Raw genomic sequence first — 21,361 nt, forward strand, 5'->3', positions numbered from 1 at the left:
TAATTTCATAATCTTAAGTTAAAGCTATATTAAATGTCCTAAAATATCTTTTTCTATGATCTAAACATATTATATGAAAAATTGATTAATAAGTTACCAAACAAAAGGACAGAAACATTTTTTAAAATTGAACTTCAAAAAAATAGGATAACTGAATTGAAACATATGAATTACTAATAAACTTACTTTTTATTCACAGCGGGTTAGCTAATATCAGGGTTCAAAAGTGGCTGAAATCACAGGTTTAAACTTTAAACTTCATTTGTTAAATTTACTAAATTTGCTAATTTAATTTGTTTGTCTGACTTTTATTTCAATATATTTTTAGAAAATACTTATTTCTATATTTAGTAACTTTATATCAAACATTCTACAATATATGTTTGAAATCATTAAATTTAATAAATTTATTTTTAAGAATTCAAAATTTTATTTTTAAATTTTTAAGTCGAGTTAAATTAAGATATAAATTTTTATCCTTTCCATTGAAAGTGAAAGTGCTTACTATTTAAGTAACTCCCTTCTATCTAAGATAAATAAATTAAAACAAAGACAACATTTGAAATCGGCTCCACTATTGACTAAAATCTAGACGGGCACGAATGTAGACTTGAAAACAAGAGAGATCCATCAATAGTTGAAGTACTAATAAGTACCAAAAGGATGTAAAGACACGTAACGATAGTTGTTGACATAGGCAAAAAAATTGCCTTGTCTTGATCCAATTCTATGAGCTGGTTTATTCAAATACAATCATTTCTTCTGTCTTATTTTTATTTACGTTTAACTTGTAAAAAGAAAAAGAATTTCAAATTGTTTAAATTCCTCAAAAAGCCACTTGGTAATCATGAATCCATCTGTTTTTTCTAGGGTGTGTTTGGTACATATATTTTTTTTAGAAAAAGTATTTCGATTTTTATACGCCGGGTGATTGATCATAAGTATTTCAAAAATTTATTTTAAACAAAATAAAATCCTTAAAAATGATCTTCCTAAAAGCAGAAAACACAAGTTCCACGACTAATAATCCATATTGATTGGTTTTATTTACACTATCCAAGACACACTCCACACCAGTCACCCCACCCCATAGACCCATGCCCACCACGCACCGCACACCCCTTACCCAAGACTCTTATACACATATACTTTACTTTTGCAGTAATATGTCCTTTTTAGGTACAAAACATAAGAATATAAATATGAAAATTATTTATTTATCGGAAAATTCCTTCACCAAACACATCCTAAATTTGAAATGGTACTCTTGGTTCATCTAATAAGGGATCGTTTGGTTGGTGGGATAAGTATAATATCCTATGAGATATTTTATATAACCTGTGTTTGGTAATGAGTATTGTTTGGTTTCAATCATCTGATATTTCAATATAACTGATGGAATAAGTTACTTCATATGAAAAAATGAAGTAAAATAATCTCATATATTAATCGATAAAATATCATTATGTATTTGATCCCAATCAACCAAACGATCCCTTAAAAGTTTTACTAGTTAATTTCGTCTAATTAAGCCAACTACCAACTTTATGATGGAATGTTAATCTTTACAACTAAAAGTGGTGTGCACAAAAGGAAGTTGTAATTGGTACGCTCAACTCTAATGTCACTTCGTGTCATGGAAAGTTGTCTTCGGCCCATCGCATTCCTTCTTTTAATTTGTTACATTTGTAACTTAATGGCAAAGAAAAATATATTTAACCTACTTTTTACGTACCATGAAACTACAATATGAGATTAGAACTTGAATACAGAGGAATTAACGAAAATATTTAACACCTGCTAAAACAAAATCAAAATCTGACATCATTAAAGGACGTAGGCAGTGGATATAAGTTGCTCATCCTTAAATCCAAATAAGTCGGTGCTTAGAAAAACAAAAAAAATTAAAGATATTTTTAACTTTAGGATTCTCATTATATTTTTTGTAATACATCCTTTACGCGAATGACATGACATATTCAAAGTCGATAAAAAAAATTAGAATTTTATTTTGATATATTTTTATACATAATTTTAATTTAAAAGCATAAGATTAAATTATTATTTTTTTAACATCCGATCTAATCAAACAAACACATATAATGGGTGAAAACTTAAGTATTTATACAAGTGACGTATATACTTAAGCACGATAACAATTAATACCTGATACGAATAAAATAAGAGGAGAGAGAGTAGTATAAAGGTAAGTGGCAAATAAGCAATTTAATTGAGGGTGGGACTTTGAGTGGAAGTTGTTTACCTCTATAAAATAGCTAGAAATTTCCATCATCTGCCTCAGCTCTTTTGTGTAACAGAGCAGAGAGAGAAATAGAAAATAATGAGAGATTTAAGTAATACACCGAGCTCCTCCTCATTCTGGACATGGAGATCTCCACTTCCTTACCTTTTTGGAAGTTTGGGGATAATGTTGCTTCTAATTGTCGTTTCCCTCATCATCCTCGCTTGTTCCTTCCATAAACGTTTTTCCTCTAACTCCGACCCGGAGAAATCTACATGTCCGCCGCCAAACAATACAATTGTCGAGATGTCTCCCAGTATTGTCGTCATCATGGCCGGAGATCACAAACCTACCCACATCGGAGTTCCTATTTCTGATAAACCTACTCACTCATCAGCTGCCTAATTTTGCTTCCCCTGAGTCTGAGCTAGCTTATTTTTGTAATTTTCCGGAATATGTAAAACAAACAACGTTGAGAAATAGATCTATCATGACTTATTTTTGCCATAATCAGAGTTTATGATTTGTTATATAATTACAGTTGAGTTCTTCACTTGTTTTTTCCCCTTGTTTAGTATTGGTGTAATCAAAGTTGAGACTAACGAGAATTGGGTATTTAATTTATGAGCAAAATTAAAATCTATAGTGAAATATGAACTCTGAGAATTTATTTATTTTTTCTTACAAGTGATCAGATTTCTGTCCTGGTGTGTGTTGTGGCGAAATTTGTTCCCAGGTGAGTCCATTTCAGATGAACCCTCTTCCGTCTTTGTAGCTCCCCTTTACTTGTGGGGTTAATGAAAATTAAAATTTTGAAATTTGGATTTACTAATAAAAGGTTTTAGAGGAGGATTCCGTATTTGATTACTTTAATTAGGAAAACATAGATTGGATTAGGAGTCTTCAACAAACACTATTAATGGGTGTTGTGATAAATGCCAAAACTAACTTTATGTGGATAGGGATGCGGCGAGCCGTTCACGCGAAAAAGAGTGAAAAGATAGATGAAACGAATAATGAGTAGATGATGACAATGAAAGAGAGATAACACAAAATTTTAAAATTTCTCCTTGGGAAAAGAAGCAAAAGAGCTATTGTCATGCGTGTCGCTACTGTCAATTATCAAAACACTTGTCAGTGATCGATGAGGGTTGACGTGGAGTTATAAGTACTTTTTTATTCTTAATTAAAAGTTGCAAATTCGAGTTTTTAATGTGAGTTTTAAATATCAAATGAGAAATTGAGTTTCCTTAAATATGAAATCACTTTTGTTAGAATGTCACCCTGGGGTCTGAGTAAAGAAAGAGCTCGTAGCCGCGTTATTGGGCTTGTCTTGTTGATAACCTTGAGACCGGCGAAAACCGTGCTCCAAGCTGGTGGTGGTGAAGGAAAGAGGGAAGCGACTCGTTCCTTCCTTGTGGAGGAGTTAAAACAAACTATAACGGTTCCAGTCAGACTTCAATATGAATATCGAATATCAAATAAGAAATAAAAAAATTGAGAAATCAAAAAAGGAACTTGTCAATAATTGCTCTTTTTTTAATAGTACATGATCATTGGTAAATTCAGAATTTCCTCCTATAATTTGAAATTGAAATCTCCAAATGAATTTTAAATTTAGTAAATCAATGCTTGTAAATTTAAAATTTTCTTCATGGATTTGAAATTAAAATTTCAAAAGAATTCANGCTCTTAAATTTAGCATAAATTAATAATTTTATCTTTGAATTATTGATAGTCTTAACAATATTATTCTATTTGATTGACTGAACTTAAATAGATTTTCGATCTTGTAACATGAGTGAAATACACCTTTACATTCTCTGCAAGTTTAGGGGTGTTTTAACACTTCTCTCGGCTTTTTAATAAGTCTCATGCTCCTACAAGAGTTCGAGACCATTTGTTATGTCATGGGGCAGATCAGGGGTGTATCTAAGTTTAGTTAGTCAAGTAGATGAGTGTCCTAAGACTGTCACAAAATTAATAATTTACATCAAATTTAGAGATATTTCAATACTTCTCTATTTAATAAAATTCGAAGAATAAGTGACATCATTTCTGTATTTTACACCCACATTAACAGGATCCGAGAAAAGGTTGCACCCAAAGGGATGATGCTACCAGACCTCCCTTCCTGTTTTGTTTTGTTTTTTTTTTTAAAAAAAAGAAACTATTTTAAATTAAAATTTAATGTTTTATCCATCAATTTTTTTGTTGAACTAATTTTCGGATATAATACTTTACATATAAAAATCATATTGACATTGTAGATTTTGTGTATAATGGAACACTATTATTATATATGAACGGCTGAACGGGGACGAATATATTAATCAAAAGCTATGAGACGCCTATAATTGACGCTGAACTTTAAAGCTCCATTATAATAGATTACGTATTGGCCCAGAAAGATACTGTTTCATAATTAAATCAGATATTTTATACATTACCAGAAGGTCCATTATTAATGCTTTTACCATTGTTTTTAAGTTCAATCGAACCATTACAGAATGTCAAATGGTTCTTTTATTTTTTAAGTGGTGCCACATGGATATTATTATTCAAAGTGACTTGATGAAGTGATTTTCTGTGTTATATATAGTTATAGTAATTATATCCTGTTGAAGATATAGTTTTATAATTTGGACATAAACAAAAAATATATAGCTAATTACTACTAGTGTCAGATTTAGTTAATTGTTCTTGTATCGCGACAAACTTGGTAATTTCTTTCGTTTTTGTAGTGAAAAGTGAGAGTAGTATATTGAGCACCTTTCCAACTAGATCCTGGCATACAAGTTAACAGGGCCGGCTCTATGCTTGCAAAAATAAGGCCTTCGCCTTAGGCCCCCAAATTNAATTGACGCTGAACTTTAAAGCTCCATTATAATAGATTACGTATTGGCCCAGAAAGATACTGTTTCATAATTAAATCAGATATTTTATACATTACCAGAAGGTCCATTATTAATGCTTTTACCATTGTTTTTAAGTTCAATCGAACCATTACAGAATGTCAAATGGTTCTTTTATTTTTTAAGTGGTGCCACATGGATATTATTATTCAAAGTGACTTGATGAAGTGATTTTCTGTGTTATATATAGTTATAGTAATTATATCCTGTTGAAGATATAGTTTTATAATTTGGACATAAACAAAAAATATATAGCTAATTACTACTAGTGTCAGATTTAGTTAATTGTTCTTGTATCGCGACAAACTTGGTAATTTCTTTCGTTTTTGTAGTGAAAAGTGAGAGTAATATATATATTAAGCACCTTTCCAACTAGATCTTGGCGTACAAGTAGGTGTCAAAATATATCACTACGATCATTATTGTATACCTAATTCATATCGAAGAGATGCAATAAAATATTTAAATTATTTTGTTAATGTATATCGTTCCGTGTATACACGACTCCTCCATATGCTAAAGTTTTACTATGACTTTGTGACTAAGACAAATCACACATCGGAACTACTAGTCTACTAGCGCCTCTGTGTTCACTTTTACTATTTTAAGTGGGCTATTAAATTATAGTACTATCACTTTGATTTTCTCAAAACTTTACAGAGAAATCTAAAGGGCACATTTAGAATCTTCCTTCTCAACATACTCAATTTTCACCTTTAAAAGGAGCTGGTAATTAGTTTCCAAAACCATAACGTTACACCAAAATTCTACACATAAGAACGCACAAAGAGATCACAGATGAGCCTTTCAAACTGTAGTAGCCCATATTCTTGCTCTGTCTGGGGATGGAATTCTACGGTACCTTACCTTTTTGGAGGCCTAGCCTTCATATTTCTACTCATTTTTGTAGCACTGGTCATTCTTGCCTGTGTATATTGCAGAAAGAAATCGCGTAATTCATCTATTTCACGGGGTGAGAACAATGGTCGGACGATGATTCCCACAAATGTACATAACCAAATTGACATGATAGTGACAATGAAACCGAAGATTGTGGTTATCATGGCTGGTGATGACAAGCCTAGCTACTTGGCCACTCCATCTCTTGCTTGACCTAATAAAATAAGTCATTTTAATTCTTGCATTTTCAATAGTTCTATACTAAGCTAGTATGGTAGATAACTTGCACTACCATTACTCTGAATATTGGGGAATCTATCTATAGAGCCTAGTAGTTGTATGTTACAGTTTATCCCAACAGGGAGCAACTCTGATGAGATTCCACTTATGCCCTTCCTTTTCCCATTTCCTTTCTCTAGATACCTCATATTGTTTGCTCCAAATGGAAAAACATATTAATGAACTTGTAACAAATCAAGGGAACTCTTATATGATACTGAATGATTCTCACCTCGGGGACGGCGGCTTTTGAGATGAGGCGAACCTGATTGGGGTGCGCATCGGTCGGTTCGGTTCGGTTTTAGGTGTTATTGGTTCGGTTTATCGGTTTTCGGTTTGTAAATACTTCAAACCGATAATCAAACCAATAACATATTTCTTAGCGGTTTTTGGTTAATCGATTTATGGTACTTAATGGTTCGGTTTTCGGTTTAACCAATAAGAAAATACTCATATATATTATATACACGATAAGAAAATTTTCAAATAAACCATAAGATTTTTCCAACATTTGGCATGAAAGTAATAATCATAAAAGTAACAATCATTTTTCTTGCAAGTTTAGACACTAGACACATTCAAAGGAAAAAGTGTGAAAGTAACAATCGTTTAACCATTAACAATAAGACTAGTGAATTTAGTATAGTCTTATTGGGTTATCGGTTTAACCATTAACAAAAATTATAAAATCGAAAACCGAACCAATAACCCAATAAAAAAATTTGCAAAACCGTTTAAAACCCGTTAGCCCAATAACCCAATATCAATAAACCAATAGTGTTTTTTTCGGTTCGGTTTATTAGTTAAATCGGTTTTTGCATACCCCTAATTACCTGATGTTAATTTGACTCATGTCATTTTTTTAAAATGTTGGACATCATGTCAGTTATTTGTGCTCTAAATGTTCAGTTGTGTGCATAGAGTAGGGGAAGTGAAAGTGTCTCACACCAATTGAGGGAATATGTTACTTTTTATATGATTTTGAACAATCTTTACTTAACGAGTTACCTGTGGGATTTGAGTAAGGCCGAATGTTCATTGTCTTTCACAAAAACTGTTACGCACTAGTAGGTTTTAAAGAAACGATATGTGATAAATCCTTTTGGGTTAAACCCAAAGGTCCTTTTTTTCTATTTCTGAAGTGGCAGGTAGATGCTAAATGCAAATAGCCGTGGAAGTTGGGTAGATGCTTCCCTTCAGATGTCATGTTTTAAAAAATACTAGTAGAAGTTAATTAAAAGATGTAAAACTAGTGATGAGAAGTGACACAAATATGCTTTACTAATGTATTTGGACGCAGCGCCTCGAAGTTCATGATCAATCATGTTATGGTGACTCCGATGGATCCCACTTTACTAGTTTAAGGAATGAGTCCTGAATAACTTTTCAAAAAGTAACAGCACCACTGCGAATGTACAATAGTGGCACACATTGAACGTTCCTCATTCCCCAACAGTACTCTTTTCTGCCGCCTAATCTTTCATGTTTCATACTGTAGTGTGTACAATGTTCTTGGGATATTCTAATTTCTACTATACGATGTACAGTACACCAATCATGGGTGGTTTAATTAGTAACACCAGCAAAAGCAATATATAAGGCATAAATAATACGCTTATCTTTGAATAAACAATTGTCTATTTTCCAATAAAGTACTGCAGCATCCTTTTATATTCCGCTCTCTTATTGAGAGAAGAGGAGTTCCAAGGGTGTTTTATTCTCCCTATTATATTAGTATATAGGATTCTCTTAGATTGACATCTCCATTGTTGCATGCCTAAAAGAATGGCTGGCATGTGGCACCACGCAAATAGTAACCGTTCAAATTTTCTTCACTGTCTGTTTAAAGCCACATTAAGACATCTAATTTGAAACGGGGATATGCATGTTGTTGAAGCAAAGACATAGGTAGCTATTTCACAAATTGAACCTTATGAAGGGATTAGGATAACCAAGTCCAACACATACTTCAGCACAAAATCATATCATTAGGAACCAAGAACTCTTAGCTTAGAACTCTATATTTGTTGGGGTAGGCAGACAAATTTTTTTAATCAGAATGTATGTCATGGAATCTATAGTGCATCTTGCAAGATTCATTTCTTACAACTAGTCCCTCTTCTCTTTTCTATTATTCATTTATTTGAAAGGAGACATACGCAATGTTATGACATGATAACCCAACTCTATGAGAAATAGATTAAGATCAGATTGAAGGGAACATACCATTGAGCAGAGAAGGAGATGTAACATGTAAGAAGTGAGAATTACAAAACCTATAGTAACTGCAAACATTTGAGAAGATGAAGACATGGTAAGAGGATCTCCGAGTATGGCCGAGATCACCTTGTAAGCAGCAAATGGAACAATATTTTTTTTTATAAACGTACAGCGATATTAGGGCAGGTGCGGAATGTCAAGAGGCTAATACTGCCTTACTCGCTTATTAGTAATGATTTAACAAAAAAGGAAAATGATAAAAAGCTAAAGTAAAGCTAGTTCCTTTATCTATTGCCACAAGGCAACCTGCATAATTCTCATAAATGACACTATCCGAAAATACTCGAGAATTTAAGAACATTTTGGTGGTTGACTCCAACAAATACCATAAGCCTTGCAATCCTATCCAAACTTCTCATACGTAACTCGATTATTAAAAGCAATTAATTTATTGCAATCTTCACAGCAGACTAGAGCCAGTAAAAAGAAACTAGTAGCAGTTTATATAAGTGCATTTATGGTTTCATAATCTTTTAATTAATCACTGAACCCATTGTACGTGTTAAAAGTCCCTTACAAAAGAATCACTTCACTGTCTACAAAAGCTGATCGCTTGATTTCGAATTTTTAAAATTACAATAACTAACAAGAAAATTTGAGAGATACTGTAGACAGTATCAACAGCCTTAGCTTTGCTCTGGATGAAAATATTTTTTCAAGTATTCAGATGAACAATGAGTGTGCTTTAGTTTGATAGTTTCTGTTACCTCATTGTTGCTGAGGCATAACAGTGTGCTCCTCTACACGCCAAAATTGCACATCTGCACAAATTCCATTTCAGAATCAATATATTTAGTCCATAGCTCCTTGTATTGATTCAACGCTATGTCCAGCCAAGGTTTCATATCCCCATTATAGTGAATCACAGCAGCCTTGTGGATTTCATCCATGCTTACACTCGGATTGAACCCAAGGCCAAGTACATGCCACGACTTATCCAGTGATTTGGTTTTCGAGAAGAAGGTCATCAGCCCAGCTGGAAGTGTTCCCAATTTCCACAATGTCCGATCCTCATTCTAATAAAAGAAATAAATTATAAGAATTAATTCCTTAATAGGATATATAATAAAAGAAAAGAAATCCTAGCTCAATCGATTCTCTAATTCAGCCTATTGTTTTCTAAGCTATGATAAGCCGTCCAAAAATATCGACCATAAAAAGATAGAAGGTACAGCATAAAACTCACCAAATTCTGCCAGTAGTGATACTGCTCAGTGCATTTTTCACGCCTCCAGGCATCAAGATCAAAAATATTCATCCCAAATGCCCAGGCACACGCCTTAGGGTTGAACTTTTCCCTAACAAGAGGGTGAGAGAAGTTCAAGTACTGAGAATAGCGATGAAAGGATCCAAAGCAGGTCTCAACTGCCCCATTGACCTTCCCATCCAAATCAATTGTCCACAATGCAGTCAAATCCTTCTGAACCACAACATCATCGTCCAGAAACAAAATCCGGTGTAGTGTTGGATACATCTCCGGCAAATAAAATCTTAAGTGATTTAACATAGACAAGTACTTTGGATTCTTAAATTTCATGTTGTTCACATCTTTCGTAGCATTCTCCGCACTGTTTTGGAAGTAAAAGTTCTGCAACTTTGCGGACTCAAGTTGCTTGAGCACTGGAACATAGGAAGAAGTTAAGAATGTAAAATCCTCAACAGATTTGATTTCAATGTGAGCTTGTTGAATAGGCCTCATCTTAAACCACACTTTCATTGCAGCTAAATTCATCCTATCAGTAACAACATGGAACACATGTTTCCATGGCTCCTCAGCGTTCTTTATCACTGAATTCACAACCACGGATACTGCAATGACATTATCTGAAAATATGGCATAATGATACAAAGTAGGATCCTCATATTCAGGCTTTGGGTCCTCATCCCTATATTTTTCAGGATGTGAGATTCTCTCCTCCATAAGCCGCATAGCAAGACAATGCAAGCTCTTTGGAGTTGATTTAGCAGCAATCGAGCTGGCAAAAGCTCCATTCTTCTTTGCCTTCACGAACAACTCATTAACAGCAAATATTGTGTCCTTCAGCTTCTGTATTTTCAATTGATTATCATAAGACTCTTTTGAGTCAGCAATCAATAACCTCGCAAACTTGACCTTATCCTTAACCTCCTTCTCAAACTGTTTCAAGGAGTCGTCATCCAGAGGTCCAACAGTATCAAACAAATTTGAGCGGTAATTTTGCTTTGACTGAAGATCAGAAAAATTCTGGGCCAAATCTTCAAACATCTTAAGCTGCTTAGCAATCTCCAACTTCAGCTTCCTTGCATAAGCGGCGTAGGCATTCACAAGTGCTACATGATCATTTGCTTGTTTATGTATTAAATCTAGCCTAGTCTTCAATGGATCTGAACTTAGTGACACCAATGACCGATGCAAGTATGCATTCCCAATGGTCTGTTGCGCATGATCAAATGTTAGTCAATTTCTCTGTTTACATACTTCAGTGTACCTAAATCTTTCCTACATGTAAGCTGATTGAATCTCAGCAAACATATTATGTACAGAAGATATAAAGCATGCCATATCAGAATGAAACATTTATGAGGGAAAGTTAAAATAAATTACCTCATCAAAACGCAAATCTAGTTATACTAATAAACAACTACTACTACTTGTTAAGGAAAAAGATTAATCTTCAAGCTTGAGGAGAGAAAAATGCACAATCCGTTAAAGAACACATTGCAAACAATATGCATAAGCAAATAAGGTAAAATTTGAAAATTAAAGTAATAAGCGGAGAGTGAAAACGTACGGAATCGTGATGAGAGGAGAAGAGGACGGAGAGAGTGGCGAGAAACAGTAAAGTAAACATAGCCGAGACGAAGATTCGATATGAGAAGAAATTCCGAAGTGCCGATCCGCCGCCACGGCCTCCTCGGACTGCAACCGCCATTTGTTCAGAGCTCTCTCCGACGGATCTAATTGATAATGTGAAAACACCAAACGATTCTGCTCTGAATCTGTAAAACTACATATGCAATCCGGAGTGTAGATTGAGTTCAATTTATGTGGAAGAATAATTGGGAATTAATGTGGAATTTGTATTATGTAGAATTGTACGAGTGGAGTTGATTGATGAGATCTGAAGCTGGGAGTTGAAGATGGAGACTGATCTCTCTCCCGCGTCGGTGGTTTTCCTTTCCTGATTGGGAAATTTCAATCAATTCGGGATCTAACGCGATTAATTACTCGTAGTAAAGATGAAAAAGCATGTCCAGTGAAAAGGAAATAAACAGATGAAGGCCCTCCTTAATTATGTTTTTCAGAAATAACCCCCGACTTTCTTTTATGATTTATTTCCGCTTTTTATTAATTTATATGTATGTTTTGCCCCATCTATTTTGCTCCAGATCTTTGGTAGAGTCAGAATATGAAAGAAGTCTATGGAGATTCAATATCTATTATATTTACATTAAAAGTAATTTTAATTATATATAATGTGATTTTTTGTCAAATAAAGTTCGAATAACTCTAAATTTTTACTAGCTCGAACTCTACCTCTAATATCGTCCATGTGCAAACAACTTCATATGTTCTAGACGTCTAAACTATAAACTAATCCTGGACTACCTAACTTCATTTATGTAAATTGCAAGCGCAACCACCACTAGTAATAGGTTAGGAGACCAACTAAATTTAGATTTAATTTTAGTTGAATGCTCTCTCTCTATATATATATATATATGCGCGCAGAACGTGCGCAAGCTTCTTTCGTTCTAGTCATCGTAACATTACTCTAGAAAGTTCTAATTATCTTTTCATTTTCTGTTAATATTTGTTATTTCTTAAAATTTGATTATTGTATTATTTTGTAGTACATAATTATTATGTAGAAAACTTTATCTCTTCACATTCGTTATTTCCTTTTTTGTCATGCTTTGAACTATTTTTTCTTTAGTGAGAATTTTATCAAAAATAATTTTTTTTATCTCTACAATAGGGATAAGACTTGCATAAACTCTATATTCCTGGGATCACTCTGATATATATGTTATTGTTTAACCAAGCACAAAAATGTTAAAGTAAATTACTAAGAGTCTGTTTGGCATAAATGATCAAAATGGTCCTTCATGTATAAGGGTTGAATTATGTTGATCCTTAGTATATATCACTTGATAGAAATAGTCCTTAATGTATGTAAAATGGGTATCATTTTGGTCCTATGCCCTAAATTTAACTTTTCTCTGTCAAAAACTAACGTCAATTTCTCAAGCTCATCCCTGTCTTCTCCTTGATTGCTGCCTCCCTTTCTAATTCTCTCTTAACTGCCATCTTAAATAGATTATTTTTAAAAAACTTCTCTTATCATTTTTAAACCATCTTTTGTGTAGTGTTCATTGATCCTTAAAATAGATGAAATTTTATTTTTTCCACCTATTTGTAAAAGTTCGTATCTATCGAAAAATATTTGAAATTTGACTCCTTGTAGACGTCTAACAACCAACAGTTTCCACAATGAGCATGTATAAAGATTAAGTCTTCTACAAGCCCCTCCTATCACAATGAGTATTGAATTTTTCTAAAGGAAGATGAAGAGTTGACGAGTGAAAAAAATAGCAAAAATTCTCCATTATTTGTTACTGTTAATTTGTAATCTCTTTTGGATGAATTAGATGATTTTTGAATTGGATGAACTAATTGGTTAATTCAATGAAACATGAAATTAATAGGTGAGCTTTTTTTTTGCCCTTTCACCTAGTCCAAATGAATTTTCAGTTTCAGTTGACCCAGAAGCTAGAAATTACTTAAAAGAAGGAGAAAAAAAATGTTTTTTTTAGGCTGCAAAAGTTATGGGTGAGTTGGAATAAGCATCAATATATGAGGTGGACTAGAATTCACAATATGAAAGAACATCTACGGAAGAACCAAAGAAGGGGAGGGCAGGAGAAGAGGGAGACGAGTTTGGGAGGGAGATATCAATTTTTTAACAGAGAAAAGTTAAATTTAGGGCTTAGGACCAAAATGATACCCATTTTACATACATTAAGGACTATTTCTATCAAGTGATCTATATTAAGGATCAACATAATCCAACCCGTATACATGAAGGACCATTTTGATCATTTTCTCGTTGTTAGGAGGTCAAAAGTGTTTTTTTTTTATAGAAAAAATCACATTTTTTTGAAAAATCAAATGTTTGACAAACCCTCAAAAGTGCTTTTAAATAGAAGCAAAAGCAATTTTTCTACAGTTGAGAAGAAGCTAAAAAATTCTGTTTCTTACAAAAAGCAGAAGTAGAAGTAGAAAATTATTTTTTTGAAGACTAAAATATCCCTTACATATTTACGTATTTACCAATATATCTCTTATTAATTAATTAGCATATTTCATAAGTTTTGTGAAGTTTCATTCAAGAATTTTATTTTTTATTTTTAAATTTTATTTATGTTTATATATTATTAGTTATATTTTATATATTATTTTACGTATTATTAGAAATAGGTAATAATAATATTAAAATTTATTTTGTTTGATATTTTTAAGTATATTTAACTCATTAACATTATATTAACATTTTATTTATTATATATCTATGTATAATATTGATTAATAATTTGAATATGTACATTTTAATTTAATTAAAAGAAAATATTAAATATTTAAAATAGTTTCTCTCTACAAAATAATCTTAAAAGCACATTGACACTTGTTCTTTTTCGTAATTTGACTCTCAAAAACACTTTTAAAAAAAGATAGCCAAACACAAATTGCTTATCAAAAGCATTTTTCAAATGAATTTGTCAAACGTAAATTGTTTTTTTTTGAAAAACACTTTTTCAAAAAAGTTATTTTAAAAAAACACTTCTATCAATAAACAAATTTTAGCAACAATGTCAAACAAACTCTAAGCTTATGATATAAAACAAGACATATATTTGTTGGACTATAACTTTACATTCCCCTTAAGAAATTCACCTCTTAATTGTTTTTGTTGAAACTTTACAAATTTGTCTAAAACTTAAAAAATAATAACCAATTTCAAGGGTAGGAAACATGAAATTAATTTTATTTTAATTTTGTAAATTGACAAGTAATTTAGAATAGCTTTTTTAGTAATATGAATAATTAATATTGGGACAGATCTTGACAATATAAATTATACTTTCACTAATTGAATGTTTTTAAAAAATTGTGTTTAAGAAAACATAAATTCTTTCTTAATTTCCTGTACTTTTAAAGATGTTAAATTATACTTTTAAAGGTGCGTTGAAAATCATATAATAAATATAATAATTACATAATATAGTAATTAAGAAAACATTTTTTGTTGCTATAATACAAACTCAGAGTAGGTTTTGGTGAACAAGTGTAATTAGACTACTAGATATTTTTTAAATCGTAATTTTTTAAAATAAAAATTTAATATGTGCATTTTAAATAAGGAGTGAATAAACTTTAATGCATGACAAATATGCCGTGTTTAGAGGAAAATACTAAATATTATTTATAACTATAACTACATATTGTTCCTTAAAATAAATATTATTAAATTAATAACTAATATTTGAAAAAATAACGGGTATCTTGACTATATTCCAAATAGGAAATATCTTAACTTAATTATTCCAAATAAGTGATATGTTAACTTGAAATAATTTAAGTTAAAATTAACAACCCGCAAAAAGGTTTGAATTTTGGTTTATTAAGCCCGGGAAACCGCCACCGGGAAAGTTCAAATAAGCGGGACGAGGTTTTCTAATTTTTACTCCTATTCTTTTGGATCGACTCTTAAGATAATCTCAAGCACGAAGCTTCTTCTCATCAACACCTCATCGTCTTCCATTTGAGTTCCATCGGATTCCGATCACAGGTAATTCCCGACTAATCTGTCCGTCGCCTTAGATACATCTCCTGAAATTTCAAATGCTCAGCTATCGTATAATGCTCTGATTCCAATTGAAATTGATAAACATGAAAACCGCAGGCGATTTCATCAAACTTTCCAATTGTTATTAGGAGCTAGATATGCTGGTTTATCTTTTATATTAGTGCAACTTACAGTAATTAATTACATTTTGTGTGTTCTTTGTTGAAGTGATAAAGCTGACATACTTGTAGTATCCGCGTGAAAAATTAGGTCATGTTGATTTGATCTGGTAGCATTAGTAGTTTGCATTTTATAACTTATTGCAATAATGAAGTTGATCATTTTCATGAAAACACAGTTCAAACCGCCTATTTTGGATAAAGATCGTGCCTATATTATTTATTTTTGGAGTTAAACAACTAATAATTACTTTGTTTAAATTGAGTTATGTTATACCCTGAGGAATGCTGAAAATTTATATAACAAATCCAATACCTTTTTGTTGAAGATGTCAAGTTTTGCCAAATTATTTCAGTTTTTTTTTCTGAACAGTAAAAGTCAGATGTAACTTGGATCTCATCAAAAGGTTTAAGCTAATAGAAAATGAGCACTTATATTTATTTATTATGTAGCATCTGTAGCATGCCATTCACGTGCGGGCTTAGTTATTTTCTTGGCCAAACATTTGGAAATATTATTTTGAGGAGTAGCAGTGAGGAACAAACAAAAATTCAGCACATAGAATTGTGTAAGCTTGTCTTATCTAAAAGAAATGCATTAGAGAAGAGACTCTTTTTTTCTTTACTGTTTACATCTACCAAATGTAGACAGAGGTCTGTTGCTCCTCAAGCCTTTTAGAGGATGTAAACTTTGTTTTATATTTCATTAGGACTATTGCCTTGCTTATAGAAGATGATGATTCCTGTAAAGCAACAACATGATTCTATTATCTAATTAACGAGAAAAGATCCAACCTTACTGATCATCTGCTTCTTTCTTCTTTCAATTAACAAAGAAATGAGATTAAACCAATTACGTTGAGCTCCCTAGGATCTAACTGCAGCGCTAAAGGAGGAAAAATGGTTTTACTTCTCAAGTATGGCATTCCAATTGAAATACTATTTTAATTTTTGATAAGATTGAACAGTGATTTTTCTTGCTAGAACAGCCAGACTATAAAGAACAGCAATTACTGGGTGATTGAATGTTATTGTTATTTGCTGTTTCATGCTGTCATGCATAGACAAACTTTGGATTATTGGAAACATATTTTAAGAAAAATACGAAAATTTGGCTTTCTGCAGTCTACTTATGTGGTGGTGCTGAATCAGTAAGACGTTAGCCTAGTTCATTCACAAACAACATCAAGAGAAAGACATCGGTTGCCTAAGAACTATGCTGTTACTGAATACTGTGCCAAGCTAATCTACCTGTGAATTAGTTTCAACACTACAAAGAAGGTACGCCACAACAATACGATGTGTAATATCATCACTGAACTTCCCACTTCCCTAGATTACAGACTCGAGATATTTGAAATTATCTTTCTTGGGATAGCCTGTGTGTCAATCCCAGCTTGTGGGATTTCACCGGTATGTTGTTGTAGACAGGCTAGCAAAATAAGTTTTGACACTTGTATTGTGATATACCTAGGAGGTGAATGTTAAATATGATATATTTACATTTTTTTAAAAGTTCAGGTTTTAATTGAGAGGAGGAACCAGTGCAAATCACTAAAAAGGGAGGTGATACCTGTACTACAAAAACATGACGGAAAAATATTCATAAGAAATTGTAGAATGGGAGTTCACACTGTGTTGGAGTTTGTTGATTGGTGTTACTGGTAATTGTTGATTCCCCCCATGAATGTGCTCTTTTTCACCTTTTACAGAAGGAAGAAGTAGGATTGAGTCACATTTACTATAGTTGTGCTTGTATGCGAGTAGGTTGTGATAAAATGACATACTTGAATAAACTCTGAAATTCGGAAGATAACAATTAAAGCTAGGAACAGTGAATTCTGGAATCAGTGGACTGCTTTATGACATGTTTCTCCTGTTCAGGGTATGCTTGCCGTAAACAACCTGACAGGCACAACCCTCTCTCCTGTCGTCCTGTTTAACTATCTTAGGCATGCAACTTTCAAAGGAAAAAAAAATCTCCCACTGTAGTTGGCCAATTCCATTGACTAAGCTGCTTTAGTGGAAGGTTCCTGGTGTTTCTCTTCCCATTTTTTCTGTTGCAGATTCATTACTGATTTTAAAAAATCAATCCGGTAGACTTGCTATCTCATGGTTTCTTACCTTTTCTTCTTTATGAATAGAGATGGATTTTCTTCTTTATCTGTTAATGTATGTATAGTGAAACTAGCATCATGAACAGCATAAAGAAGGGGATTTTTATTGAATAGCATATCAGCACAAGAAGAAAGGAGATACAGTAAAAACTAAATTCATAGCCTTCATCTTGTCAACATAAGAGATGAGAGGGAAAACTCAAATTGTGGCCACCATCCCAACAACAAATATATAACAAGGAAATCAAAACCACGGCCTTATCCCAACCAGCATAACTTCCATTTTAATCTAATTAGTTATTCATTTTGAGGTAAACCACTGCAAGGTTCATTCTCAAGAGCTCTTGAGCTAGGACAAGGACTACTAAACTGCATGCCAGCCATCATTTGGCGAAGTTCTGAAGCTTCGTTTTTCAGTTGAGCATTTTCTTGAAGTACTTGATCATGGCGCTCAGAAGCATGATTTAGTTTGTCCAGGAGCTGGTGATTCTCATTTCGGAGCCAAACAACCTGTGCCCAAAGCTCATCTAGGTGCCTCTGCTTGCGCATGCGTGATCTCCGTGCAGACTCTCTATTAGATATCATTCTCCTCTGTTTGCGTTCATTTATAAGAGTCCACTGTTGCTCATCAGCTTCATCAGATGTAGAGTTACTGTTGAAACATGTTAGTTGTGGATTGAGGTCTTGAACTTGAGGAGTGATCTGAAGATGATACAAAGGATTCAAGAGCGTATTTAGCTGAAATGTGGATGGGTTATAGTTCACACAAGATTGAGATGGGAATTGAGTTGGGTTAGAAGGAAGTAGGTAATAGAAGTCTGTGACATCAGTGGGTTGCATGGCTTAAAATTATATTAGTTTACAAGGACAATTTTTTGATTTAGATCTTAATGGAGGGTCAAGCAAAAGAAATTGGCTTTGAAGTGGGAATGGTAACGTGAGCAGGAGGGGGGCTACTTATAGGATTAGGAAAAAGTTAGACGGTCCCATATTGTATCAATTAGATACAGTAAAGTTTCTTGAAAATGAAATCATCATAATATAATGCTGAACATGTGCATGTGCGTATGATAACATCTGAGGGTCATACGGAGAAAATATTTACTCCATGAACATATGTTTTACTTAATCTGCTACATGGACATATACTCGACATGAAGGGCCATCCAGGTAGACCAACTCAGCATTATTGCCAGGCCAATACAATCCATGATGTTTTCGCTCTATGATGGTTTTTGACAACAATGGGTAACTGCCGTAAAAGAAGTGTTTATGAGGTTTGTGAAGGCAAGCCATATTCTGTAAGTGGAAAGATCACACATTTAATAAGTTGATGACTCAACAACCACAACACGATTTAAAAAATATACATAATATGTGTATAGCTCCTCCTATGCATAACAGTACTGACTTACAGTCACTTATGGCAATTTAGTCGTGAATATGAGGTGCTTCATATTCATGCTACTTGCATTATTCACCACAAACTCTAGATTGTCATCAAGGAAAGGTGATTTTCTGCAGAGCTTGTTGTAATTAGTCACCATACACTTTCTTTATCATAGGTGATAAAGCTGGAGTAAAGTTCAGTAAATGTGATTGTATTTCCAACCTAATGGATCGAATGAAAGTGATTTTTCCATTTTTTTTGTAATTTAGGAAAATTAACTCATCATCAACTAGATTCAATATTTCATAGCATTCATGAAATCAGATTGGCAGTATCAAGCTGCTTGATTAGTTTAAAATAACTAGGGACTCCTTATTGATTTGTGCTTCATTCTTGTTTAAAAACACCCGTTCAGGATTTGATTTATCTGAAGAAACACGCTGAGCTTCTCCCAGCTTTGTAAAACAAAAGTTCTCTTAAGACCAGTAAGATGATTAATAATTTTCCCGAAAAAGGAAAATAAGAATAACTTAAGCTTATTAAAGTCAAGATAGATTCAATGTTTTCCTCCGAGTTTCTTATAGGGTTCCTTATTGTCTCAGCAAGAACTTGCCTTTATGCTTTTGCAGCAATTGTTCACTGCATTTTCCTCTGGCTTCTGTTTCTTAGAGGTCAAAATTTCTTAGCTGTACACAGTGTCGAGATTTACTCATACGATTAAAGTCATGTTTTTCGGTTGGTGGTGGAAGGAAGAGGTGGTAAGATATGGATGGGATTTGAAATCCAGTCTTCCACTATGAAAAATTTTTTTGCAATGCAGCCAAAACCAGAACTTCCTCAGTCCTTAGGGATAATGCTCTTCCCCCTTTCAGGTGGGTCTGTTTAGTGGACTGAATGGTCAAGAATATAATTACACAAATATTGACTCCTCTTTCTATTCCTGTCTTCGAATTGTTTTGCCTTTGTTGCATTTCTTTCCGTCCTATACTTTATATACTTTAGCTTTTAAATGAACGTCTTTTCCTATATGACCAATTCTGGTGTTTGGGTGATTGATATAGATCACTGTGGAGTGTACTTATACATATACGGTACGTTTGGATTTCTCTTGTATTGAGAACTGTTTGAGCTGGACCTTGTACATTTTAGTATTTTGCCATCAAGTTCAGTTAGTATGGTCCCAATTAATTCTCTGATTTCTTGTTTTACTCTCTTTTGGTTGTGTTTTACATACATAGACTCGAAATTGGTTAAATTTTCTAATATTCAAGTAAAACAACAATATTTCCACTTGCTCGGCAATCAACTAAGGTGGGAGATACAACACACTTGGAAAGTGAGAAAGATCGCTAGTTTCTTTTCATGTTTATTCCTTCATATCTTTAATTGATGTCCTTGCGGAAAATTTATGCATTAGATGTCGAAATCCGTTTGGTGTCGAAATTTGTTTGGTGTCCTCTCATTTGGTACACTTTTGAAACGCCTGTGTTTCGAAAAAAAAATACAATGAAAAAGGTGTACTTTATGTGTTCTTGTCGTCTTCAGAAAAGAAAAGCTTGCTAGGTTGGAAACTCCTTGCAACAGTAAAATGTATGATTATTAGGGTGTTTTTCTATGTTATTGGTCAAAATGTTAGAAAAATATTTTCTCTAAGAAAATAAATTATTTAAAAATATGGAAAATAACTTTCCGAATAGAAATAGGGAAAATATGTTACATAAGTAGTCATTGTCTCCTCTCCACCCACCTAATCCTCCAACCCCTACCCCTTGATCATCCCACCCACCACCATCCCGATCCCCCACTCACCATTCCATCTCGCCTCATAATGTTTTGCTAGATAACATATGAATATTGTTGGGATTATATTTTCTTGCTTAACTTACCCAACTCTAGTAATAAGCAAGAAATTTATTTATTTTTCAAGAAATCATTTTCCGTGGGAAACATTACCAAACACACCACAATACTGAAAGATATTGCCCACTTAAGCAGCTGGTGCATGTCAGCATATCTTATCTATCTTCCCGTAATTATGGCCATATCCCGCTATTTTACCGCTTATGCCCTTCAAATAACAAATCTTTCTCATCAAAATTCATAAAAAAATAGGAAATTGGGAATGCAGAAATACCCAGGAATACAAGTAATTGGGACAGTGCCCTAAACTATCGGCCAAGGTCTTGCACGAAGGGGTACTTGATTTAACATCTGCCTCATTTGATATCAAAT

General features: G+C 33.1%; 2 protein-coding genes across 2 annotated transcripts; both read right to left on the reverse strand.

Moving 5' to 3' along the window:
* Nucleotides 1-9,036: 9,036 nt before the first annotated feature.
* Nucleotides 9,037-11,856, reverse strand: LOC125847386 (probable galacturonosyltransferase 9). The gene is made up of 3 exons (XM_049527018.1): nucleotides 11,388-11,856; nucleotides 9,803-11,029; nucleotides 9,037-9,632 (listed from the first exon to the last, which is right to left on the reverse strand). The coding sequence occupies exons 1-3, from the start codon at nucleotides 11,526-11,528 to the stop codon at nucleotides 9,357-9,359; spliced, it is 1,644 nt and encodes a 547-aa protein (XP_049382975.1). The 5' UTR covers nucleotides 11,529-11,856; the 3' UTR covers nucleotides 9,037-9,356.
* Nucleotides 11,857-17,818: 5,962 nt separating this feature from the next.
* On the reverse strand, nucleotides 17,819-18,682 carry LOC125849461 (basic leucine zipper 43-like). The gene has a single exon (XM_049529543.1). The coding sequence runs from the start codon at nucleotides 18,577-18,579 to the stop codon at nucleotides 18,037-18,039; it is 543 nt and encodes a 180-aa protein (XP_049385500.1). The 5' UTR covers nucleotides 18,580-18,682; the 3' UTR covers nucleotides 17,819-18,036.
* Nucleotides 18,683-21,361: the final 2,679 nt, after the last annotated feature.

This window comes from Solanum stenotomum, chromosome 12 (assembly GCF_019186545.1).
Source record: "Solanum stenotomum isolate F172 chromosome 12, ASM1918654v1, whole genome shotgun sequence".
Lineage (NCBI taxonomy): Eukaryota > Viridiplantae > Streptophyta > Magnoliopsida > Solanales > Solanaceae > Solanum > Solanum stenotomum.